This window comes from Fusarium keratoplasticum, chromosome 2, assembly GCF_025433545.1.
Source record: "Fusarium keratoplasticum isolate Fu6.1 chromosome 2, whole genome shotgun sequence".
NCBI lineage: Eukaryota > Fungi > Ascomycota > Sordariomycetes > Hypocreales > Nectriaceae > Fusarium > Fusarium keratoplasticum.
The window spans coordinates 225,366-249,722 of NC_070530.1; the positions used below are offsets into that span (position 1 = coordinate 225,366).

The following is a 24,357-nucleotide window of genomic DNA, read 5'->3' on the forward strand; positions in this document are numbered from 1 at the left end:
AGTAGCTTTTGCGTAAGCTATGCTTAACCTCAACTTAAAGCGACCAAAAAGGACGCGTCACTGCCGAAGAGAATATCCTAAACGTCAAGGGTGTGAAACTCATTGTTTCGGGACGGCCCGAGGTGGTGCAAACACTGGAAAGGGGACACAACATATGGTTCGACCAGGAGCAGGGTTCATAAGATGGAGAGATCAGTCCTTCTCATTCAACCGACAAGAAGTCTAGGAAATATGAGAGTAGAAACCTCGTGTTCTTGGTATGATCTAGAACGGCGACATGTCCAAGCCAAAGCGAAAACGATGACCTGGTTTTCCCGCTCGAAATTCAAATCAGTGTCAAAGTCCTCCTCTCAGATCGCTCAACAATATCAACACATTTCTTCTCCGCCTTTGTGTCCGAGCCGCTAATAACGAAAACACCCACTCGCCTGTACACGCTATCTCCTGTGCCTTCTACAGGATATATGACCAGGCCTTCTTTCTGTACCCATGCAGTTTCGGGCCGGGTACTTGAAGTCAGCAGCAAGCCGAGTTTCTCCATCTCAACTATTCACCAAGGTTAGTATTATAATGTCTAGAAATCCAAGAGCTGTGTTGCATACCATTCTCCTTGGCCGGCGTAAAGTCCAGCAGAGCGTGCGCCACATAATCGCCATCCGGTTCGGTGCGGATGTTCCATCTCCGAGTATTATCATTGCTAGAACCTCCACGTGAGAAGACAGTACCATCTAGAGACATGAAGAAACCGTCGAGTCTGAGAAATCCAGAGCGTACAGCGCCGAATGGATTGCGGACTTTATCGACGATGTCTATGCCAACGTCAAGCAGCTCGAATTGCGCATCCCCATCATCTACCGGTATGGCTAAGGACCAAGGCAAGAAATCGGTTCTACCATCTCTCAAAGAAAGGGGACTCCAAGATGGCGCCAAAGACTTTGTCCGTAGATTGTTGAGGAGATGGGATAAGCTCGGTCGGTCTTGATCGACATCTTTTTCTGGGCTGTCCAACGTGCAACTCCACATGAGACCAGTTCTCAAGTGAGTATCCCAGATACCAGCAAGATAGCGTGCACCGCTCGAGTCTGCTACCCATCTCGCAAGGCCTGCGAGCGCAGGGAGATGATCTGTTTCGTTCGTCAATTGGCGCTGGCGATACTCATAAAGGACCTTGTGCCAGAATTCCCCAAGTTTTTCCAGGGTGGCTTTCCACTCATCCTTGTCTATCACAAACGAGACAAGACCTGGACCAATGGTTGAGATACCGTCTTCGCTCTGTGTCGAAGTGTTGCTATCGCCATTCCACGAAAAGTGCGTGCCGGCTCGACCGACAAAGAGTCTCCTTTTAGACAGGTGGAACTCTTGAAACGTCCAGCCTCTTGTGAGCCATGATGCTGTGAAAATGTCGAGATCCTGGAAAAGATTGGCGCATCGGATACCATCGTCGATCATCTCGATGGCTGTTGGGAGTTTGACCTCGCCCCTTAGGACCATGCTGTAAGAGCCTTTGATATTAGGCGCGGACAGAGATTGATAGTCGACAGTTACGGTGGGCAGCCGCCTTGCGAGGAAGCTCTGGTTGCATGAAGATGATCCGAGAGAACAGGGCGTAACGAAAGCGTTCTTGTAGATGAGACTCATGAGGCCACTCTCAGTCTGCCAATCTTGGCCGTCGCGCTGGATGATGCAGAGTGCATCAACCCAGAGGTAACGTATTGGATCTCGAATCCCTCTGCAGAATCTGATGGTGTCCTGGATCACAGGCGAAAGCTCTTCTAGCGAAATGTGCTTTAACCTACTATCCAGAGACTCGGCCGTTGTTATGGACTGATGTTTCGCGATCTCCGGAGGGCCCCAGCAATAACTCAAAGCCGCATACTTTAACTGCTTCTTAATATCCTTGGTGATGATGAGACGGATGGTCGGATTCTCTCCTTCTCCAAGGTCAAGAAGGCGCGTAGGGTTAAAGTCCTTATCAATGTCTGGTTCAGAGCGAAGTGGAGTCTCCAGGCATTCATTGATGAACTCGAGGGACTTTTCCGACAACGCGTCCCGTTCGGGCCATGGAATGGTTTGAAGCCATTCTTGGACGCATTCTACACAAGCAACAATCAGCCAACCTTTCCAGTAGTGTTTGCGACCCAGACGTCATATATCTAGAGAAGGTACCAACCTCGGTTACTATGAATTGAAAACACGTATACGTTTCCAAGTTCCTGTTGAGACGGGTCATCAGGCTCAACGTTGACTACCAACGCCCCAGGGTATTTTGGTCCCTGGATATAGGCATCCTGCAACAGATATCTGTAGCGGACCTTGACCTCCCCATCGTAGTCTTTCAGACGGCTTGTCGCAAGCTCTGATCTTAGCAAGGCACAAAGCTCACATCCTACTTTCTCAGATGCCTCAAGGAATGGAAAGCCAGGAGCTCTGTCCACAAAGGAATAGGCAAAGTCCTGAAATGCGCGATAATCCACAACTCTCTTGCCACCCTCGGATGAGCACGACGCATGGGTCTTTTCGAGGTTGTCCAGTCTAAGCTGGTCGCATCTCTCGCACAGCATGACGGGCTATTTACTAGCTGGTGTTGAAGTGTGATGGTCGTAAGATGCCGCGTCAGATCGCTCGTGCAGAGAGAGCTGAAACGCGCAGGTTGATGAGGGGTAATCGACCAATGAAGGGCACATCTCTGCCCACTTTTCTCTTCCATGCTCATCCATTATCGACGTTTTATTCTTTCTGGTATGAAGTTATGAGAAAATAAAAAGAATAACCAGAAGGGAATACGATGGCTTGGCTGTGCCCTCCACGACTCGATTCAACAGGCGACGGAAGCCGAGAGTCCCAAGTGATCTACAACACGAGAGCTACTGGTTCAGTGAACCATGACTATGTAGGTGCTTTCTGCTTGGAACATGAGATAATGTGAAAGTTGTTCAATCTGCCTCGGTCTGTCTCCCATGATACTTGGTTCTTCGCCGGTCTCGGCATGCGGACCGAGCTGCGGGGCACGCACCTGCACCAGGCTTCCAGTTAACCTATGCAGCGTCAGACAAATCAATGGGACTATCTCCAATCGACATCGAACTATAGTTGAAGATACCGGAGTGATCAAGGAGACTTTATAAGTCTTTCGGCTTCATGTTTCTCCCATCGAGAATAACTGACCACTATTCTCCGGAGCTCTTGGTTCATCCAACCGGCCTCCTCGGGAACGGCCCCACTTTCGGTCCGCACCGGTGCGAAAGCAGAGCGGACCTTGAAAGCCGCTCCGATCGAGAAATGTCCAAGCCGAATGCCGATAGAGTAACTACCTCCTTTCTTAAAAGCTCAATCACCTCTGATTTGCTAAGAAACACCCGTTCTCCAACAACTCGAGCCTACACATCGCCATGGAGACTAGCGCATATCCAACGAGAAGCCCTCTGTGGGTAGCTCCTCTGCCTCTCCAGCAGGACGGCACCAGACGAATCAACAGCGTTCTTATTGCCAATCGGGGTGAGATTGCTTGTCGAGTCATTGCCACCTGTCGCAAACTCCAGATCAAGTCGATTGCCATTTATGCCGACGAGTAAGTCTAACTTTCGCATCAGCGCCCGTGTCTAACCATTTCCCAGAGATGCCGTCTCCAGGCACGTGTCAGAAGCTGATGAAGCCATTAACCTTGGCTCCATGGACAATCCCGATGGCAACCCCTTCTTGAATATTCAACTCCTCGTCGATATCGCCCTCAACGCTGGAGCCGACGCCATTCACCCCGGATACGGATACTTGAGTGAGAATTCCCGATTCGCCGACGCAGTTCGAGCTGCTGGCCTCATCTTTATCGGACCCAGTTCATCCGCCATTAACACCTTGGGCGATAAGCGAGAAGCCAAGGAGTACCTCAGTCAGCATGAGCCGAGTGTCCCTTTGATTCCCGGGTTCACCGGCTCCTCTAGTGGAATCCAGCTCGAAGACTTGCAAGTTCAGGCTGAGAGAATTGGTCTTCCTGTCATGATCAAGGCTTCAGCTGGAGGTGGTGGAAAAGGACTAAGAATCGTCCGGGACATGTCGGCCCTGGAATCCGAGTTCAACAGAGCCCAGTCCGAGGCGCAACGGTCATTCGGCTTGAGCGACTGCATCATGGAAAAGTACATCGAAGCAGGAAAACACGTCGAAGTCCAGATCATGGGCGACAGCCATGGAAAGGTCATCTCACTGTGGGAACGCGACTGCTCGGTCCAGCGCAGGCACCAAAAAGTTGTTGAGGAGTCACCATGTGCTTGGCTCAATCAGTCGCAGAGGGAAGCCATGTGCGCTGAAGCCGTCAAGATTGGAGAACTGTTGAAATACGAAGGAGCCGGGACCGTCGAGTTTATTCTCGATGTTGCGACTGGAAACTTTTACTTCCTCGAGGTCAACGCACGTCTTCAAGTCGAGCATCCCATCACAGAAGAATGCACCGGCCTCGATCTCGTTTCCCTCCAACTCTTTGTAGCCTCTGGTGGAAGTTTGGAGAGTGTACCCCATCTGCAAACCATTCCTCAAAACGGACATGCCATCGAGTGCAGACTCTGCGCAGAAGATCCTCAGCGCGACTTTGCCCCCCAACACGGTCTTATCCGAGTTTGGGCTCCTTCAGCAATCGAGAGTCGGGAGAATGTGCGCTTCGAGACAGCTATTGAGAGTGGAGCTAGAGTTTCCATCTACTTTGACTCGATGATAGCCAAGATCGTGGTCTGGGCTCCTACACGATCTATGGCTATCCAAAGAATGGCACGCATTCTATCAGACACGGTATGCATGGGAGTCTCAACAAATCAACACTTTCTTCAGGCCTGTCTTCTCCACGAAGGATTCCGACGGGTAGACTATACCACTTCATTCATCCCAACCAATCTCGAGTCGCTACTCAAGAGTCCTACTTCCGTCAACGGACAGGTCCCAATGGACCTCTACTCCATCATCCCGAGTCTGTTTTTACGAAAACTTCGAGACGAGCACAAATCACGGAGCACTTTTAGAAACGTCCGGCTGGGCTTTCGAAATCAGCGATTCGACAAGATTAACACACCCTGTGATGTTGTGACAAGGTTTGATGCTGTCAAGGGAACGACTGTAGATGCACGGGTTTCTCGCCTTCTCTTTTCTTCCAAGGCCGCATCAAATGATTTCATTGTCGAGACTGCGCCTGTTCCCCCAGCGGCTCTTGAGGCTGAAGAGGACGCAAATGGTGCAGCAGTTGTCACGAAGGCCTATAATGCACTGAGTGCATCTCTCCGAGCCGAGACTCTCCCCAACTCTGAGACTTTCTCTATCAAGATTCATTCCCTACAAACTCGACGACTCGATTTTGGGAACGGTTCAGGTTGTGAAATGGGTCGCATTGAAGTGACCATCGGCAGGAACAAGATCCTAGGCTTCGTCGCAACAGGCAATCACATCTCCAGCGAGTCAGACACCGGAGACTTTACAAGAATCTTCTGCCACTTCCCCGCCATTGGAACACCTCTCGAGTACCACTGTTACTCGGTCCTGTCATACTACGAAAGCCAGCGCGTCGCCATCGCCGGAGGACCAGCCAGCACGGGTAGTATCAACGCTCCGATGCCTTGCAAGGTTCTTCAGGTGCTGAAAAAGGCGGGAGATGAAGTCAAGACGGGAGAGATTGTCATGATTATTGAGAGTATGAAGATGGAGATTACTATTGCTGCTTCCAAGGATGGCAAGTTTGAGTCGAATGTTAAGGAAGGCGAGGCTGTGAACGAGGGTATTAAGCTGTGTAGCTTCAACTAGGAAGGATAGACTATACATCCATTCAATTTGTTTTAGTAGAGCACATACAACTTTCTTACCTATACGCTTCTTCCTCTTCTTCGGTGTGACCACAACTGATCCCGAACGATACTGCGTCTGCTCATCATTATATCCACGCTATCCCCGCATCTCGGCTCCCCCGCTCCCGAGAGCCGACGCTCCGACAGTGACGAGAAAAGACACCCCCTCTCAATCACCGGCTCCGATCCCTCCTCATCCACTCACAGCATGGAGTCCAACCAGCAGCAGCAGCAAGATCACCAGGACCTGCCCCGGCGACGTCAACAGCGCAAGGCCTGCGATGTATGCCGTCGTCGCAAGGTCCGATGCGACATTGTGCTACGTCCCGAAGGCCCCTGCTCCGTCTGTGAAAAGTCAGGCTTGGAGTGTCGGTAAGTGGTCTTTTTCAGCACTGACTCCCAACAACACCTGAGCTCTTCAATTTTTTGCACTTCTCAATAAACTAACAAAAAACTAGTTCAACGGCGAAATGGGCAACACCCCGTCGTGGATCTACTGCTCCAAGACGTACTCGCGAAGGCAGCTCTCCCCGGGCATCTCTGCCGGAACCGGAACTCGGAGCCGATGAATCCACAGACAATCATCTCTCGCTTCTCGGACCCGGGGGTCCCTCGCCGACACAAGGCAAGAATTCTGAGGATGCAGCCAATTCCAATGGTCAGGAGCAGCTTGCCCGTGAGGGTCTTGCGCGCTTCTTCAAACACGGCATTGGCGCTGCCGCCTGGGCTGTCTTTGCCTCCACAAAGAGCTTCCGCATAGCATATGTGGGTACAGCAGTGTCCAACCTCGTCCACCTGGTAGATCTACACCGTTCATTCCGTCAACCATATTCTTCAATCCGCGGAGGCGGAAATCGACCACTCTCAGAAAACACCGGGCCTGAAACGAATACCTCACTCGAAGGACCGCCCCAAGAGGGAAGCTCTGCCAGTGACCAGTGGGGTGGTGGAAAACCTCTTCACTATCCATATCCCCCGATCCGACAGATCAAGTCATGGAAGCCCTCAGCGGATATCTGGGGGACGACAACGCAAGATCTGGCAACCGAGGTGGCATCCTTTCCCGCACAACAGGTCCGAGATGCTCTTGTGTTGGCCTACTTTGAACACATCCACCCTTTTCTTCCCATCGTCTCGATGCCCGAGTTCATAGCCAGCTACCGCACACCAGACAAGCCTCCACCGTTGCTACTCTTCCAGGCCGTTCTCATGGCTGGAGCACATGCATGCTCTCATCCGCTTGTGGCCAATCATCGCCATGCAGTCAAACATATTCTGTTCCGACGCGCCAGTATGCTATACCACATGAGGCACGAAACGGATAGAATACATCTTCTACAAGCCGCCGCCCTATTCACTTGGCACGTCGGAGATGGAGACACTGTTGCTGGCGGACCATGGTACTGGTCAGGCATCGCGGTGCGCATTGGATGCGGTCTTGGTGCTCATCGACGGAGTTCCCAGCTTCCGGCTATAGAAATGTCGCAGTTTAGACGGTGTTGGTGGTCGGTATTTGTATGCGAGGTCTTTTCAGCACTGGAGACTGGAAGACCGTGTGCAGTTCGAGCCGAGGATATAGATCAGCAGCCTCTTTGCGACGACGATATAACCGACACTCCGGGTACGGCCATGTCGTCGACTGATCCCCCCGAGGTCCGCCCTGATTTTCTCAACCGCCTTGTTGAGTTGGCTTATATCGGTCTCGACATCATCTCTCTCAATTCACCTTCAAAAGACCGTCACATAGACGTCAACTCGATCGACGCCAGGCTTGGCCTTTGGTCTCTGCACTCTGGTATCTCTTCAGTTGCCGACGACGATGACGCCTGGGCCTGTCATCTCCGCATGCACTATAACCTCATTCTCTTACACCTTCACCGAAACCTATACGAGCCAAGCAGCCAGTCCATCTGTTCAGCTGCTGCCCAAGCCATCGTCACGTCTCTGGAACAGCTGAGTTCCCGCGACGAGCTCCGCCAATGTCACTTCACTGCCGTGGGGGCCGTAACAGCAGCAGGCATACAATTTGCAGCCGAGATCCGTGCAGCGGTCGCTTCGCAAACCTTTTTAGTCGCCATCAATGCCCTGGAAAGATTAGCTCGGTTACTCAGGTCGGCCATGCTCCTGGCACAATACTGGCCGAATGCAGAAGCCGTGCATAGCGTGTTTGAGGAACTTCACCGCGAATATCAGACGCTTGTGACTCAACATCTGCAGGGCGAGCAGGTCATGGTTCCAGAGAGTCCGCCGGATTGGAATAGGTTGCTAGGAGGCGAAGGACTGCAGCCGTTTACAAACTTTGCTTCGGATCAGGACTGGATGAATATCAGCAGCTGGGCAGACTTATTGTAGCCGTCTCTTTGGTTGGTTCGTATCAGAGAGCTATTCTATGTAATTCATAATCAACTAGGCGACTTTGCTGGAGTGTCAAGTCTTTCCCAGTGTCTTCTTACGCGGTGAACTATCGGCATACACAAGGGTAGCGGTGTAAGAATACAGCGGCCAAAACAGTTAGCTTGCCGAGATGTTCAGATGGTCCCGTTTTTGCTTGAAGAGGGGCGAAGATCATGCAACTCTAACCTGGTTCAAGTGCATCGCAAGGGGTCGCAATCCGACATGGGCTTGCTGTAAGTCGAGTCACATGACGGAAGGCGTCAGGTGCAGAATCTTGCATTTAATCTATGAAGGATTTCTTTAGCACGTGCAAAGGTATTCCTGTTTATATATTGTGCCAGTTAAACTAAAACTCGGTGTTTAGAGTAGCCTATGAAGGATAATTGTGATGTTGTCTGGATGCCCCAAACGTGTACTTTTCTCTTCTCTCACTCAGATGCAAAAGGCCAATTGCACTTTGTTCCATAATTAGTTTTCCTCAGAAAAGCTCTGACGAAATCATCTTTGACAATCCACATTGATAAAGAGATAACGCAGCGCGGCCCAAAAGAAAAGAAACTGGCCCATGGCAACCAATACAATGACAGCATCTCAAGTGAAGCGAAAGAAGTTGGCTGACAGTCAGCGACTGAAACAGCATTCCACGAAACATGGTGCCATTCTTGACTCACCGGTCCTGGAAATAACAAAGAAAAAAAAAGTCGAAAAATGATATCGCTAAAGGGCCTCAATCGCCAGACGCCTGGGCCGAAACAGGAGCGAGAGGCCAGAAGCTTCTCTTTTAAAAATTCCCCGGACCGATAAGTTGGGTGACCGGACTTGTACTTGCCAAACTTGACAGCAGACGCATCTTGGCGGAAGCCCCCGAGTATCGGACACGATGAGAGTCACTCGCTTGTGGAATAGGGGAGAATCTCTCAGAGTCTGCTAACGGAGGTACAAGGCCGCCCGAGAACACCCCCTTGTCAGGCATTTAATACGATCCCTGGGATCGTGGAATCTGGGCCGATATAGGAAACAATCCCTGTTTTTTCGCCCCTGTAAGCTGATGGCCAGTGCCATCCTTGACGTAACCACGTTGCGGCGCCGAACCTTCTGGCCCGGCTGGAACCGGACTGACGTGTCCGGGAAATTCCATGACACAATAGGAGACAAGATGTTGGAATGCTTTTTTGTGAATTGCGAAAAAACCTGTTTTATCCAGATAGCCATTCGCTATCGTATCCCGTTTTTTTGTCTATGCCAGTTCCTGTATCCCGTGGTATCTATCCTAATAAAAATTACATTACTGCATGCCTCAAGTGGTTGGCTGTTTCTCTAAAACTCCTTGCCGGGATACACCAGATTCCGTGTAAAGACGGCCCGCATATTGAAAAAGAAGACGGTAGAAAAAGTAATGATGAGAATAATTGTCATGCCGCTTGCAGCCCAGAGGAGACCCTCACACTTGAATTCGTTGCCGATGGAAATAGTGGCCAGTGTGAAGCCTGTGTTGGGGAAGACGAGAGGCCACCAGCCGAGATGAAACTCCTTTGGTGGTGAGGCGACGACTGCGACGACGGCGATGAGGAACCACCAGAGGCTGAGAGCCCAGAGGAACACGGCGCTTAGCAGAGCTACGGCGCGGACGGTGTCGACATTAAGGGCGAGGTGGTCAGCTCCTGAGATGGTATTGGGGAGGGCGTTGGCCATGCCGATGAGAGCGAGAGCTGTGAAAGCGGGAGGGCCAACGTTCATGAAGAGTCCTGTGCGATGCTCACGATCTGGAAGGCCAGACTGCATGAGACGACCAATCATGTGGGCGTACATCATCATTGAGACGCAGAAGCCTAGACCTTGGCAGGTTAGGCCGGCAAAAATGATGGGGAGGGGGTTGATGTGTGTTTGTGTCTCGAGGATGACAGAGGCGACAGTACCCGCCAGCATGACTGGGAAGATGGGCAGCAGCCATCCAGGCATCATGGTCTGTAGGTCGTAGCTGTGAGCAGCAAAGAGGAATGAATACTGCCAGACAGCAAGTACAAAAGTGACAACGACGTAAACCCAAAAGATAGTCTGCGTAGCCCAAGCGTACGAAGCATCATTGAGGGGAATCGCATATCGCTGAGTGCTGGTGATGAGTGTAGCGACAGCCAAGAAAAATGTAGGGAAGAGCATCGTCTCTCGATGATGTGTCACCGACTTGGTCAAATCACCAGGATTGAACAAGAAGCGAAACAAAATCGCGAGGCAACAGATGGTGAAGATGGCCAGGTTGGCAGCGTATATCACGGTGCCAATGATCCGAAGGCCGGTGAATTGATGCGGCTGCACGTGGATGAGCAAAGCAAGACCACCAGAACTCATTGGAAGTGTAAACCACGACCAGGTAAAGTAGTGCAACCGTTCTCGAATGGAGAGCTTGCGTTGAGAGTCATCGAGGCTCTCCTCAGAGGGCGACTTCTTGCAGCCCTTTTCGAGTATCGAGGGAATGTCCTTGGAGGCATCGTTCCCCTTGACTGCTGTGTCGTCGAAAATGGCCTTGGAGTCGTTTTCCGGGGGCGAAATCGTCATGGCGGGGAGAGATGCAGTCGAATTTCGCCTTGTGGGGGTGTTGGAGTCGCTCCACGAGATGTCGAGGTCTCGGATTAGATGTGCCATTGTTGTTGTTGTTTGTTGTTTTTGTCGGGGAGAAAGGTTCAGCGAATGTAGAGTGCCGAAGCTAATAGTGAATGCTGATGCTCAATCATCAGTGTTGATCCGAGTCTAATGTACAATGAAGCAAAACCCTAAATCCAAGGGATATCAGGCACCCTTTATAGAACCTAAAAAGGGAGCAATTGTTAAGGCGAGGTTGTTCATTGACAAGGCCCCTCGACCCAGTCGGATCATCCTGCCTCGCCTAAAGGGGTGATTACGATAGGTACGAATCATGATATGGCAAAATCTCGTGATAAGGCGATACGCAAGCCGTGACTCGGGACAAAAGTCAGATCTTGGCAGGAATAATGATGCGTGCCCGAAGCGGGCCCCGGCCCCCAATTACAAAGGTTAAACTCGACGTATCGTCTTGTTTAGGGAAATGTCGTGCTTCAAATGCCGTTGGTTTGAGGCTCATCGGAGCGCCATGGACCTGGGTGGTTGACAAGGGGGGATCACCCCTACCCCTGAGAGGGTGCCCCCACCCGTTTTCGGGTCCGGGATTTGGATGGGTGAGCATCACCCTACTGACAGGCAATGCCGGCAGCATCAACGTGATGGAGTGGCTGCGCGGGTCGTGTTCCGGGCCGCCGGGCCCGGTCCCAAGTGGTCGGGCCAATGCACACGCAGCCAGGGGAGGGCAGATAAGACCGAGCCTCAAAATTGAATGATGTGCCCAAGGAGGGTTCGCCACAAAGGCTGTGCTCGACTCTCGTTGATAAGGCGCGTCTTTTGCGTGAGGCCTCTTGTCGTATTGGACCTGATGCGTTGGCAATTGCTGTTTATGAACAGACAAGGCCATCACGTGGCATGAAGATTTGCAGAGAACGCCATGTTTAACCTTGCTACGTAGTATATTCTTAAAAAAGGCCGTCGTCATGATTGCTCACCGCGACTCTCGGTGAAAAGTCTGTTTTGACCGAAGGTGAAAAAAGGTTGAAAGTGGATACTCTCTCCCAGCATCGGCGGCGATTCCGCTTCGCCGCCCAACGGGACATGGTCTGGTCTCTAAAACAAGGATTCCAACCTCTTTGTCGAAATTAAAATGCCGAGTAATTCTGTGGATCCGATACAGCAATCGCCAGTTTCCGTCTTTGAAGCCCCGGCAACGGCCGCATAATTATTCAAGGGATATCGTGCACTGATCTTTTTCTAGATGCCTGAATCGCGATGCTTTTTACAATCGACGCCCAAAGTGAAGAATTTTTAGAGAAGGTGGACCTTGATAATCAAGCTCGTCATCTTGATCTGTCGAGATTTAATGAGCATAGATAAAGCCCCTGGTATCATCCTCAGTGCCATGCCTTTATTCTTTCTGATAATTCGTCCAAGGGTGGTCCTACCCTGGAAGCTCCTTTTTCATCGTCTGGTGTAGATAATAACCTTGAGAGATTCACCGAGGAGGTGAAGGCTGAGCAGCATAGACGTTGGTCAAAGCCACGTGCGGACACGCGTACGTTCAATGGACGACCAATGCAGCCTGCTCGTTTTACTGATAATGGCGTAAGCTTTGATATCGGATTTCTTCTTTCTGGAAAGATTTTCTGAAATGATGCTATTTTGATCGTCATGCAACGGAGAGACCTGAAAGATTTACCTCGATTAATCTTGCATGAATCAACTGCTACTCCACAGCATTCACTCCCGTATTCGAAACATCTCCTTTCAAAACCGATAATGACGTAATTTTCCGTATCAGAATCTCTTTCGTCTCAAAATATTCTATTTTGATCACCATATAGCCGAGGAACCCTTAGAGATCTACCGCGACTAATCCTTCTTCAATGAAACACAGCCCCAGACATAGCCTTCGACATTTGAGACATCTCTCTGTCTGAAAGCGTCGTAAGCCGGTGGATCAGAGGTTTGGGTTTCTGGAAAGGTACTATTCTGATCGTCACACATGCAAGGAATACCAGAGATCTGCATCAACTAACATTGTTTGAATTTATCACAGCTCCACAGACTTCACTGCTCATGTTACGCGTCTCAACCCAATACTTGATTTATCTCAGCTATCTAAAATCCAACCTCATCTAAATACGGCCAATACCCGCATTCTTGGTGACGGAAGCAGGGACATCAGCCACACCAATATGCTTAACCAGGTTGCTCTTGTACTGTCCAAGCTTCGAGAGCGCAGCAGAGCTCTTGAGAGTAGGCAGAGTGCCGGATCCAGACAGTCGGTTCCACTCGCAGATGTATCCCAGAGACTTGGTACAGCCCGAAGCATCGTCGACAGTGATGACATCGTAGATCTGGGCGCCCTTGGTGCTGGATCCAGAAGTCATGGGCGTGGTGACCTTGTCAAAGTAGTTGCCCTCCAGAAGAGCCCAGACGTTGGTGTCGACGTCGAAAGCGTGGCCGCCAACATCTTGGAAGTAGTTGTTGACGGCGTGGAAGAGAATCTCGCTCTTGGTGGCGTCAGTTCCAACATGAGGAGCACGGCCAGAAACGTCGTGGACCCAGTTTCCAGAGAAGGTGTAGTAATCCTTCTCACCGATGAAGAGCATGGTCCAGTAGTGCTTTCCGTTGCAGCCAGAAGACCACGTCGTCTTTCCGTCAAACTCGTTGTTGGAGATGGTGACGTGTCCCGCGGCTCCCCAGCCAGAGACGAGCATCTGTCGACCGATGAGGGAGAACTTGTTGTGGTCGATCCAGACCTTGTCGGCGCCGTCGAGGGTGATGGCATCGCCACCCCAGACGTACTGAGGGTTCAGGTTGGTGATGTGGATGTTCTGGATGATGACGTTCTTTGCTCCCCCGCGGATACGGAAGCCCTTGCCAACGATGACTCCCTTGTTTCCAACGCCGACGATACTCTTGTTGCTTCCCAGGTCAATTGGCTTTCTGGCTGCATTGTCGTAGGTGCAGTCAGCCCAGGTGCTGGGTGAGTTGCAGGTGTCCTGGATCCAGAGCTGACCCTTGGAGGTGCCCCCAGAGCACACGGTCGTCGACTTGTCACTGCAGCATCGCGTCTTGGTGGTGCCCTCCGAATTGCGGAAGTCCCAGGTCCTGTCGATCATGATGACTCGGGGAGTGCTATCCGTCAACCAGGTCTTCAGCCTGCATCAAATTAGAGTGTCCCAATACTGACAATCATAGAACCTACTCGTTAAGACTGGAGGGATACTGGGGCTTAGCAGTGCCACCTCCGGTAGTCCCAGCGGCAAAACCAGAAGGGGTACCCTTGACCTGGGCAACGGCCCGGCCCGCAAGGAGCGCAACGAGAGGCAACAAGGTAAGCTGCATCTTATCTCCAGTCCACAGTATAGAGCTGCGATGAAGAACCCCAAATTTCTATCGAGGTAGTCTTGATATTTTATAGTCCAGAGCCATCAGGCCAGGAGACAACCTTAATCCCCCCGTTCAAGGGTCCCATCCCCACCTGTTCGCGGACGACAGCTATTACTCCACCAATGACGAAACAAGCACGGCGGAGGTTTAGACGGATACGACCTTTTGACAGGGGAAGCCTGCGATGCCAATGCTCCGAACTACTATTTCAGGAGGTTGGCCGTGAACTAGTTTTCCCGCCGTTTAAACAATTCTCCGCAAGTCGGGCCTCCGCGGGGGATGTATGGGGAATAACTTCTAGAAGTGTTCCACGCTTGGACTGTGGATGGCAATTTGATGGGTCAGTGGGTTTTGTCTTGGAATGAAAAGCATCGAGGCGCCGCCATTTCTTTTGAGTCAAACGCCGCCATGTGTTCTTCCATGCAAGGGCAATAGCGTTTGTGGGAATGAACTCTACCAAAAGGCAGAGGCCACAAAAGTCAAGAAGGGTTCAGATTGTGCTGCAGTAATGCGACGTTGGAGGAGTAATCACATGCCAGCGGCAAGGTTAAATACTGCTTGTAGCTGGGGCTGAAAGTAGGCAGGTTGGAGGTTCACTCAATTGATGCAAGCAACAGTTGACAATATTTTACATTAGACATTTATGTTCCATTCAAAGAGATATAGACTTGGACATGAGACACACAAGAACAGGGTATTTCGACCACCGCTCATGTTATAACCTCAAAGGGGTATCGATGGCAATACAAAGAGTCGCAAAACTCGACTAGATCCAAACACCGTCAAAGATATGCCCAACCCTTAGTTGCTGGCGGGATAGGACATGCCCTCGTTAGCCTTGTAGCCCTGGGCGCCGGAGGCCTGGGCCTCGCGGTACTCGGCCTCCTTGTCCTGCTGGATCAGGTCGCAGCAGCCGCAGCAGCAGGCGGTGGCAATGTCGACGAGGCAGCTGCCCTGGAGGTTGTGCTTCTCACGGAGGTTGGCACGCTGGAGGGCGAGGGGGATGAAGTGGAGACCGAAGCAGGAGGAGCCCCAGAACATCAGGCACTAGGTGTGTTAGTGAGAGACAACGCGATATTCAAGAGGATACATACAGAGGTGTTGATGGGCTCATAGCCATCGAGGTTACCGTTCTTGCGGAGACGGTGATGGGTCTTGCCAAAGGTGACACAGGGGACACAGCAGGTGATCAGGCAGGTGTCGATGGGAGCGAAGCAGCCAAAGAAGGCGTTGTGCCAGGGCTGGGAAGACTCGGGAGACTTGGAGTTGACATGCTCGCTAGGGCGGGCGAGGACGTCGTTGAAGCGGTCCTTCCACTCGTTGAGGTCGTTGTGGTCAATGGGACCGTTGTTGTTGGCGTTCTGAGCAGGGGTGGCCATTGTGAAAGGTATTTGTTTGAAGAGAAGTTGAAAGAGTGACGAAAATGCGCTGGGCAAGGTTGTTGAAGTGAAGAGTAGATAGAATGAGAGTCAAGGAGAGTCGGTTGATGGATGAAAAGAATGTTACTGACAGCAGGACGTCCTTGGCCTTATGAACCTCGCAGCAGATTCAGTGGCACTCGACGGTTCGCAGCCCAAGGTGAATCTAGTCCTACGAGGCACAATGCTAGTAAGCAAGGCGTTGTGTTCGCCCGACTATTACAAGATTACAGCACGGATGAGAGGCTTGTAGACCACAGTGTAATTGGAGCCTGTTCAGCCCTGTGACCCGCTGGCAGAAGCTGATTCGACCGTCTGTCGTGAAGCTGAGGCGCCACCCAATTTAACGACAGCCGGAAATTAGACTAACGCATGCGCTACCCGTCAGCCGCACTCACAAGGCGTCCCTGATGAAACCGGCAGTTTCTAGACACGGGTTAGCTTGGAGAAAATAGAAAGCTTTTTGCTCCTTTCACTTGCAGGAGCCCAAAGGTGAGCCAGGCACTCGTGGGTTCATGTCACCCATCCATTGGGAGAGGCTAGACTGTTTGTTTCCTGGCTTCATGCAGCTTGGAGAAGAGGACCCATAAACCTGACACAGCCGGGCTGGCAGATAACCGGCAGGGCAATTTCGACAATGGTAAATTAGGGCAAACTGCATATGCCTTGGGCTCAAGTCCAAGCACCAGATGGCTGGTTTCTCATCTCTGGTAAGGCTGCCTCGACCCCTGATGGAGATAAAAAAAAATATAAAAAAAATTGACGTATAGATTGTGTTACTAGAGTAGTTGGGCAAGCAGAGGAGATTGTTTCGGGACTGCGGCACAAGGTGAAGGAGCCTTGTGACGCTATTTCCGCGCTGGCATCTCTTCATTCCGCGATCGTCATGGATATGGATGATTTGAGGTTGGTGATGGGAAACTGCCTTGTCCCCGCATCGCTTATCAGCTCCGCATCTCGACGGAGCATCGCAATTGATACGACGTTGAACCTTCCGCCCTCTGTTTGCGCACTTGGCATGAATGATACGGGTGACGCCAAGCACGTGGCATTCATATTGCTTTTTGTTTCATATTGCTCGAAATGAGCCTTTTCTCCGTCATATCATCATGAACTCGCAATGAAAGGGGAGTCAAATGTTATCGGTGATGATGCGCTCGCGCCGAACGAGATCAACTCGAGACGCATTTGAGTTTGCCACTGCGAAACTACAACGTTATCATGCATATTCGGTCTTGCCGCAAACGAACTACAACTCGTAAAGACCTCCTATTCCCATTTCCCAGCAGAAATGTCAGCACTGCATTGAGGTGCAGGGTAGCTCCTTGGCTCAGGCGCGGAGAGAATTTTCACGAATCAGCTAAAAATAACGAATCGCCTGATTGTTCCCTACCCCTGCGTCCCTCGGCTCAAAGTGGTATGGACATCACCAGCTTAACAAGGTGACATCTGGTGCCTCGGGGATGAAGGCGAATAATACGTACTTGCTGATATTCACGGAATGGTCGCAACACCCACCAGGGACTGCACACTTTAAACGCCGTCCTCCTTCCTAAGCTGCTCAGCAACCTGGGAATAATTCTTGAGAACAAGCCCGAGCTTTCCATTTGAGAGCTTTGACTGGAGGAGGAGTTCCCCACTGAGCGACACCTTGGGGGATCCTTGTGAAGCTCAGAATTCACCACAGAACTAGTGCATCCAAGGTAATTCCTAGGCTTGGATGATGACTTCAACCTTCCTGGTATACTTGCATTAACATAATCCTATCCTCAACATAGTCTCTGCTAAGAGCCTTCAATATGTTGCGTTCGCCATGGCCCAATCACGGCCCGTAAGAAAAGTCACATGTTCTGCACACCTCTGTAGTTATCTGTCTGTGTTTCACAGCCTGACTTTCGCAACTGGTGTTTTTCCCCCGCTTTCAACTTCAAACAACGAGATCTTGCACCTACTCGGTGTATCTCCACCGCAATTAGAATGCATCAATCGTCGTGGGAGGCTCGCGCCGCTGCGAAGCGGGCTGCGACCCTCGCAAAGATCCCACCGCCGTGGAGACTTGCACCTCAAGACTTGGAGCGAGCCAGCGGGCAGCGCGACCTCACAGGCTCCTTCATCAACGGGCTCCTGGACACGCAGACTGTTTCCATCACATCTTTGGATAGCTTGCCGATCCTCGAATCCATCAGGAGTGGAAAGTTGTCTGCGACTGAGGTTACAACTGCCTTCTGCAAGACGGCGGCCGTTGCCCATCAAATCGTACGTCTTAGCTTGTTCCAATTGTTACGCGACTAACTTTATTTGCAGAACAATTGCCTCCACGAAATCTTCTTTGACGAAGCATTCGATCGGGCTAAATACCTGGACGACTACTATGCCAAAAACAACAAGACGGTCGGACCACTCCACGGCCTCCCCATCAGCCTCAAAGACCAGTTCCACGTCAAGGGCGTCGACACTACAATGGGCTATGTAGGTTGGATCGGAAGCAATCTCGGCATCTCAGAGCCAAAGCAGAGACACAAAGTCGAGAGCCAGATTGTCACGGAGTTACTATCATTGGGAGCAGTCTTGTTCTGCAAGACCAGCCTTCCCCAGACACTACTCTTCGGCGAGACCAAGAACAACCTCATTGGACAGACACTGAATCCTCACAACCAGAACCTGTCCTGCGGCGGCTCCTCTGGGGGTGAAGCCGCGTTGATGACTCTCCGCGGGAGTTCTCTCGGAGTCGGCACCGACATTGGGGGCTCGGTTCGTATCCCTGCTGGCTTCTGCGGCGTCTTTTCCATCAAGCCAACTCCAGAGCGCCTATCGTACTGCGACGTGGCGAATACAAACCCTGGTCAGAATACTTACCGTTCGACTGTTGGATTCCTTGGAACGTCGCTAGATGCGCTGGAGCTTCTCTTGAAATCCGTTCTCAGCAAGAAACCATGGGAGCGTGACCCTTCGGTGGTGCCGATTCCTTTCCGCCAGGAAGTGATTGACTCGTACTCATCTCGAGTAGACGAGCGAGGCCATGTCAAGTCAACTGCGAAGCCTTTAAAGATAGGCTTCTTGTGGACAGACGGTGTTGTTGGACCCCACCCCCCTGTTCTCCGAGGTCTGCGAATTGTTCACGATGCCCTCAAGAACCTTGGCCACAAGGTATTCTCCCCTCACAGTTTTGGCGATATCTGATGGCGCTCTCGCTAACGCCGTTGTGTAGGTAGTAGATTGGGAACCACCATCACAAGCGACAGCCAAGAGGGTTCATGTAAGCTTGAACCCTTCGTGTTTATCTGTTGGAGGGATGAAACCAGCTAAAAAGCATCTACAGGTATCCTTTCTCATGGCTGATGGTGCCTACGACATCCATCAACATCTCGACCTGTCAGGAGAGCCCTTGATTCCGGACCTAAGGCAGCCCTTTCAGCTTCGGCAACCAATTGGATTGCTGGAGTACCAGGATTTAACCCTCCAAGGCCTTGCCTATGAGCGCGAGTACTCTGACTACTGGAATTCTACTGCAGATGCAGATGGTGAGTTCTGTTCTCTCGACCGAAGTGCATGTCTAACACTGTCATGGCCAGGCCAAGAAGTTGACGCGGTGATTATGCCTGTTGCTCCCCATGCAGCCGTGATTCCAGGAAAATACTACCATACCGGTCGGTCGAATCCAAATGAGAAAATAATGACAGCTAATGGGTGAGATAGCATACACCGAGGCAATCAATCTGATGAACTATTCGGCCGCGGTAATCCCTGTGACGCAAGCTGACGAGAGGACTGACGTCTTTGACGATTCTTACGAGCCATTGGGAGACATGGACAAGCTCAACTGGCAATCCTGTAAGCAACTGATACCTTTCTATTTGCTAGACTTGAAGTAACTTCGTTTAGATGACCCAGCCGTCTATCATGGGGCACCTGTCGGTGTCCAGGTTGTGGCGAGAAAGTTTGAGGAGGAGAAGGCCCTGGCGATCGCTAGAATTGTATACACTGCGATTCAGAGCATCGATGCCTTTTGACGTTGTACTTATTCCAGTCTTACACCTGTTGGCTCTAATAGCTAATGTTAAGGAAATTTTACTCTGCCGCATAGGAGACATGCCTGCCCGCTCCAGCGCGTGCTGCTTACCTACGTGCCCCATCTACGGCGGATATCTCTTCTCTGGCCTGGGATCAGAAGTCAGGGCTAACCCCCGATCAGATATACATTACTGTCTCCTAGAACATCCAACAGTCTTCCTAGGATCGAGTGTGCTGCAAAGTTACATATCGAATGCTCGACATCTCGAGCCCATAGCTCCCGACACCAGTGCAATCCCTCAAGTACCGTCGCTGCCTCTCCAGAGGGGCGACATTTGGGAGATGGCAAGTTGTCAGAAGAGTGGTTGGCCACGCTCAACGACGACAAGAAGCCTATGGTTCGCATCCACTGGCCCCCAATTACGAGGGCGGCTATCAAAAAGTCCTCCTTGTACAGTTCGGCAACCACACGGCCTGCGACCCGGCTGAATCCTGCATCTTCAAGTATGCATCTCTGCTGCACCAAGATTGAAATGGCGCATTCTGCCTCTGCTAACGGGGAAAATGCTGCAACTCGTGTAGTGTCCACGACCGACTTGGGGGTGTTGCACCGAGAAACCAAGTGATAGATGGTAAGCAGCACACGGCGGAAGTAGACGATAAGCATGCATCTTTGAAGGTATTTCCACGTGCTACCAGGTTCTGCAAAAACCATTTCTGTCTCTCGTAATAGGTCCCTGATCAGAGCGTCGCCCACGATGAGGTCCACACGTTGGGGTTCTGTGGCAGGCGGCGGATTTGCTAGGGAAATGATTGCAGAGACCAACGGCAGCGATCTAGAAATCAGAAGCTCTGCTGACGAGTCTGTCCATTCGCCGACGTCGTGAATATTGTCATTTGCTGTCCACGTCGAATCAATGTCGACGTCGTTGGCATTGATGGGAATGCCTGGCTGCATGATGAAGGGCGAAAGTAGCACCGACGTGCCAGCATGCATTGAATGGTGCAGATACATGTATCTCACCGTTGTCCACACACGATTCTCCTTGACGGTGCGTAGCCAATCCTGCTGAGTGAGGTTTCCGTCACGCATCCTCTGATCGAGACCAAGTGTCAGACACATGTGGAGTGCGGTATCCAGCAACGGGCCACAGGCATCCCTCTCATGACATGAGAAGAGGCTTGCCTTTTTCGCCGTTGCCATAAGGCATAGAGTCCGCACCGTCTCCAAGCTGGCGTGGAAAGGGTATGAGAGTTGAGCGAGGCATGAACTCGCCCCTCTGAGGTACCTTTCGATAGAACATGGGAGATTCAGTGCGGTGAGCTCATGGCCGATCCTCTCTTGAGTGATTCTAGTACCAAGCGCGAGTATCGTGAGAAGCTGAGCGAGCCAGTCGTAACTGGCAGAAGAAGGATTCAACCAATAGCATTCCAATTCTAGCTCAAACGTCGGAACATGGAAGAGGCGGTTGACCCCCTCAATCGTGTCAAGATATGCCCTGACCAGCATCTTGGTGATTTCTTTCGATGGAAGATAGCGAGCAATGATCTGGGACTTGGTAGCTGGCCGGCCGTCAAGGTCGATTTCAAATGGAAAGCTGGGGAACCTCATGGGACTAAAGGTAGATGGGCATGAGATGCTCGGTTTGGAATAAGAAGTTGTCAGATCATCAAGGAGGGTCGGAATGCTGGTCGCGCACTATTCGGGACCGCAAAAGTCAATCATCTGTATCGACAGGAGTAGGAGCAAGAAGATGTATGTTACCTGATCTAGAACCGCTTGCCAATGAGTCTGGCCTCTTTGGACCAGGATGGGTGGTTCCAATGGGTTATTCAGGAACTCTAGAACAGAAGACAGCTGCTTGTACAGCCCAGTTAGGGTCTTTGCCAGCCGCCAATCAAGAGTCAGCTGCGGCAATAGAGAGTGGCTGTTGACTAGGTCGACATGTCCCGAGTTATCATGGTCAAAGACAGAAGTGATGGGACATGTGACACCACAACCTGTGGCAGACTCGCCGTCCCTTTGGCTGGCCTGGTCTGGGAACTCAACATAGGAGCACACATGGCTCTTCCCACGCCACTCGCAGCGGCTGCAGGGTAGTTTCCGGTCACATGAGACTTTCAGACTCCTGCACTGAATGCAGTTCAATGTCCGACGCCGCCGCTGGACGGCTTTCGGTCGAGAACGACTCTGTGACCGGGGGGCCTGGAACTTTAAGACGCCGGCCGAAGCCATATTGGCTGACTTGTCCCTTTGTTAGTGGTATTGATGTGCGTGTGTGTATTAGTATTATACCCCAAATGTCGATTAAAAAAAGCCAGGCGGAAAAGATGTTTTAGTAAAAGTGATGCTGAAAGATGGTCTGCGACGTCGGACAAGGTAGCGAGGATCGGAGTTCCTGACCCCGTGGGTGGCTGAAGACGAACTAGCCGTCTTAGGCTAGCGCGGAGATAAGATCAACATCCTAGAACACCAGCAGATGGGGCCCTAGTTGATTGGCGGAGCTGTTTGGGAGGGCAGCTCGTGGACTAGATCCCTGCGGTCCGTGGTTCAAGTCGGGCCATGTGTGCGCGGGAGGACTTCTGAGCCGCCATGTGCCCTGGTCTGGTGTATAAAAAGGTCTCGTTCTCGCGCTGGGTTATCAGATCGTTCCGAACAGAGCACAAGTTCGCCTCCTCTTCTAGATATCTGCCTTTACACACCAGCATGGGGTTTACGTCAAAATGGCTACTTGGTGTTGCATACACAGGGTTCGTTGCCCTCCGTTGTTGCTTCATCTCGAGGAACGTGAGCTGACTAGAGTTACAGAGCCTATCTGACTCTCTTCGTCGTGGCAATGCAGCAACATGTGATAATGGCCATGACTCCTTACATCACTAGTGGCTTCTCCTCACATTCGTTGATCCCGGTCATCTCCCAGATGGCCTTTATCATTCTGGGCATTGTCTCGCTGGCCGTGTCCCGACTTGTTGATCTATGGGGGCTGGCCCAAGGTTTCGGTCTCATGGTTCTGGCCACCATTTTAGGTGCGTACAAGACAACTACATAGCCACAGAAGACATGAGTGAGCTAACAGTTGCTTTTAAGGATTACTGCTCATGATGTTCTGCCGGAACATAGAAATGTATACGGCAGCCGTGGTGAGTAACCCCTCAAATTGCCTTATCCTTGATTTGTTTCCAACGCTCATCTTTTCCTACCAGGTTATCCATGAAATTGGTTACGGCGGCATCCTCTACACTCTCCTTGTCTTTGTGACGCAGAACGCAAAGTTCAAATACCGTCCCCTCGCAATTGCTTTCACCAAGGTCCCCTACATCGCAACCACCTTTGCCGGGCCGAGGGCCGCAGAGGCCTTCTATAACCGCGGTCTGACGAAATGGGCTTTTGGTTCTTTTGTCATTATTCTGCCTTCGATTGCAGGGCCACTTTTCTGTATTCTCCTGTACAGCCAATGCAAGATGAGCGCCACATCTTCGTTTCTGGAATCACACAATCAGCAGGTGAAGAGCGGCTTCTTTGGCACCTTGCTCCGCTACCTGAAGGACTTTGATGGTGAGCTCGATCAAAAGAAACACGCATCTGAGAGTTTTGCTCATACGAAATTGCAGTTGTCGGCATCTCCCTCGCGTGTGTCGGTCTGACACTCTTCCTCCTCCCGTTCAACCTTGCAGCAACCGGATTGAACGGTTAGGGGAGTGCAACCATCATCTCCATGATCCTAGTGGGATTCACTCTCTTGGTGCTGCTGGTACTATACGAGTCTTTTATCGCGCCCACCAAGTTTCTTCCGTTTGAGTTGTTACGAGACCGAGTTGTATGGGGGGCATGCCTCAGCGTCTGTGGAGTTTACACAAGTTTGTTGTGAGTGTTTTCTCGAGGGATAAGCTGTCTGTCGCTATGTGACTAACTAGACCGCCAGCTGTTGGTTCTCGTATTTCACGTCTCACCTCCAGGTTGTCCACAATATGGGCATTGGCGAGGCGGGCTACCTGGCCAACACAAACTACGTTGGTACGGGAGTGGCAGCCGTCGTGGCTGGAATGTAAGTGTAATTCATTGGTTTCTTTGCAGCTGAGTTTGGTACTAATCAATGGCCGCTCGCCTCTTAGTTGTATGCGTTATCTTGGTCGCGCGCGGACGACTACTCTGGCAGCCTTATCTATATACACTCTCGGCACTGGGATGATGATCCAGTTCACGTCGTCAGGGTCATCATCAGCCCTCGGAGGTGTCATCGCATCTCAAGTGCTCATTTCTCTTTCAGCGGGCATTCATGCTGTCGGCGCAAACATTGGCGCCTTGGACGGGGCCTCACAGTCCACCCTCTCAATGCGGCTCGCGCTCGTCTATTTGTCCAGCATGATTGGCTCCTCCATCGCGCTCGCCATCTCGGGCGCCATCTGGACTAATACATTGCCTGCGCGTCTAGCGTCTAATCTTGCGGGTTTGGGGCTGACGTCTCAGGAAGAAACCTCCATCTACGGCTCCCTGATTGTCCAATTGTCCTACGACCTTGGAACCCCTGTGAGGGATGCTATCATCCGCTCATATAGGGGCGTGTTTAGAATCCTGATGATTGTCGCCACTGCGACGTCCGTGGTATCTTGGGTCGGTGCTCTGATGATGCGCGATATCACTGCTGGCGATCGGGATGCCAAAGAGGAAGAGTCGGAGCTGGAGCAATCCCATCACACCAGGGGTGATACTGTGGCTATCTCGGAAAAGTAGAGAGAGGGTA

The 24,357-nt window shown here is 51.4% G+C and overlaps 7 protein-coding genes and 1 pseudogene across 8 annotated transcripts, besides 1 other annotated feature; 4 read left to right on the forward strand and 4 right to left on the reverse strand.

Annotated features, from left to right (window-relative positions):
• Positions 1–325: 325 nt before the first annotated feature.
• On the reverse strand, positions 326–2,561 carry NCS57_00196200 (HET domain-containing protein; the record flags this gene model as incomplete). The annotated part of the gene is made up of 4 exons (XM_053052006.1): positions 326–546; positions 603–2,093; positions 2,171–2,332; positions 2,384–2,561. The coding sequence occupies 4 exons, from the start codon at positions 2,559–2,561 to the stop codon at positions 326–328; spliced, it is 2,052 nt and encodes a 683-aa protein (XP_052917252.1).
• Positions 2,562–3,389: 828 nt separating this feature from the next.
• Positions 3,390–5,775, forward strand: NCS57_00196300 (uncharacterized protein; the record flags this gene model as incomplete). The annotated part of the gene is made up of 2 exons (XM_053052007.1): positions 3,390–3,568; positions 3,615–5,775. 2 exons carry the CDS (start codon positions 3,390–3,392, stop codon positions 5,773–5,775), a joined length of 2,340 nt encoding a protein of 779 aa, XP_052917253.1.
• Positions 5,776–6,024: 249 nt separating this feature from the next.
• Positions 6,025–8,168, forward strand: NCS57_00196400 (Zn(2)-C6 fungal-type domain-containing protein; the record flags this gene model as incomplete). The annotated part of the gene is made up of 2 exons (XM_053052008.1): positions 6,025–6,188; positions 6,275–8,168. 2 exons carry the CDS (start codon positions 6,025–6,027, stop codon positions 8,166–8,168), a joined length of 2,058 nt encoding a protein of 685 aa, XP_052917254.1.
• Positions 8,169–9,527: 1,359 nt separating this feature from the next.
• NCS57_00196500 (uncharacterized protein) lies at positions 9,528–10,850 on the reverse strand (the record flags this gene model as incomplete). Its single annotated transcript, XM_053052009.1, has 1 exon — positions 9,528–10,850. The coding sequence occupies one exon, from the start codon at positions 10,848–10,850 to the stop codon at positions 9,528–9,530; it is 1,323 nt and encodes a 440-aa protein (XP_052917255.1).
• A 2,075-nt stretch (positions 10,851–12,925) lies between these two features.
• NCS57_00196600 lies at positions 12,926–14,165 on the reverse strand (annotated as a pseudogene). The gene is made up of 2 exons: positions 14,002–14,165; positions 12,926–13,955 (listed from the first exon to the last, which is right to left on the reverse strand).
• Positions 12,926–14,165: a sequence feature.
• Positions 14,166–14,987: 822 nt separating this feature from the next.
• NCS57_00196700 (uncharacterized protein) lies at positions 14,988–15,565 on the reverse strand (the record flags this gene model as incomplete). The annotated part of the gene is made up of 2 exons (XM_053052010.1): positions 14,988–15,233; positions 15,281–15,565. 2 exons carry the CDS (start codon positions 15,563–15,565, stop codon positions 14,988–14,990), a joined length of 531 nt encoding a protein of 176 aa, XP_052917256.1.
• A 2,016-nt stretch (positions 15,566–17,581) lies between these two features.
• On the forward strand, positions 17,582–19,614 carry NCS57_00196800 (Amidase; the record flags this gene model as incomplete). The annotated part of the gene is made up of 7 exons (XM_053052011.1): positions 17,582–17,860; positions 17,909–18,751; positions 18,813–18,860; positions 18,924–19,125; positions 19,177–19,251; positions 19,301–19,435; positions 19,487–19,614. The coding sequence occupies 7 exons, from the start codon at positions 17,582–17,584 to the stop codon at positions 19,612–19,614; spliced, it is 1,710 nt and encodes a 569-aa protein (XP_052917257.1).
• A 2,594-nt stretch (positions 19,615–22,208) lies between these two features.
• NCS57_00196900 (uncharacterized protein) lies at positions 22,209–24,347 on the forward strand (the record flags this gene model as incomplete). Its single annotated transcript, XM_053052012.1, has 7 exons — positions 22,209–22,366; positions 22,425–22,642; positions 22,704–22,756; positions 22,820–23,171; positions 23,228–23,246; positions 23,539–23,661; positions 23,729–24,347. The coding sequence occupies 7 exons, from the start codon at positions 22,209–22,211 to the stop codon at positions 24,345–24,347; spliced, it is 1,542 nt and encodes a 513-aa protein (XP_052917258.1).
• Positions 24,348–24,357: the final 10 nt, after the last annotated feature.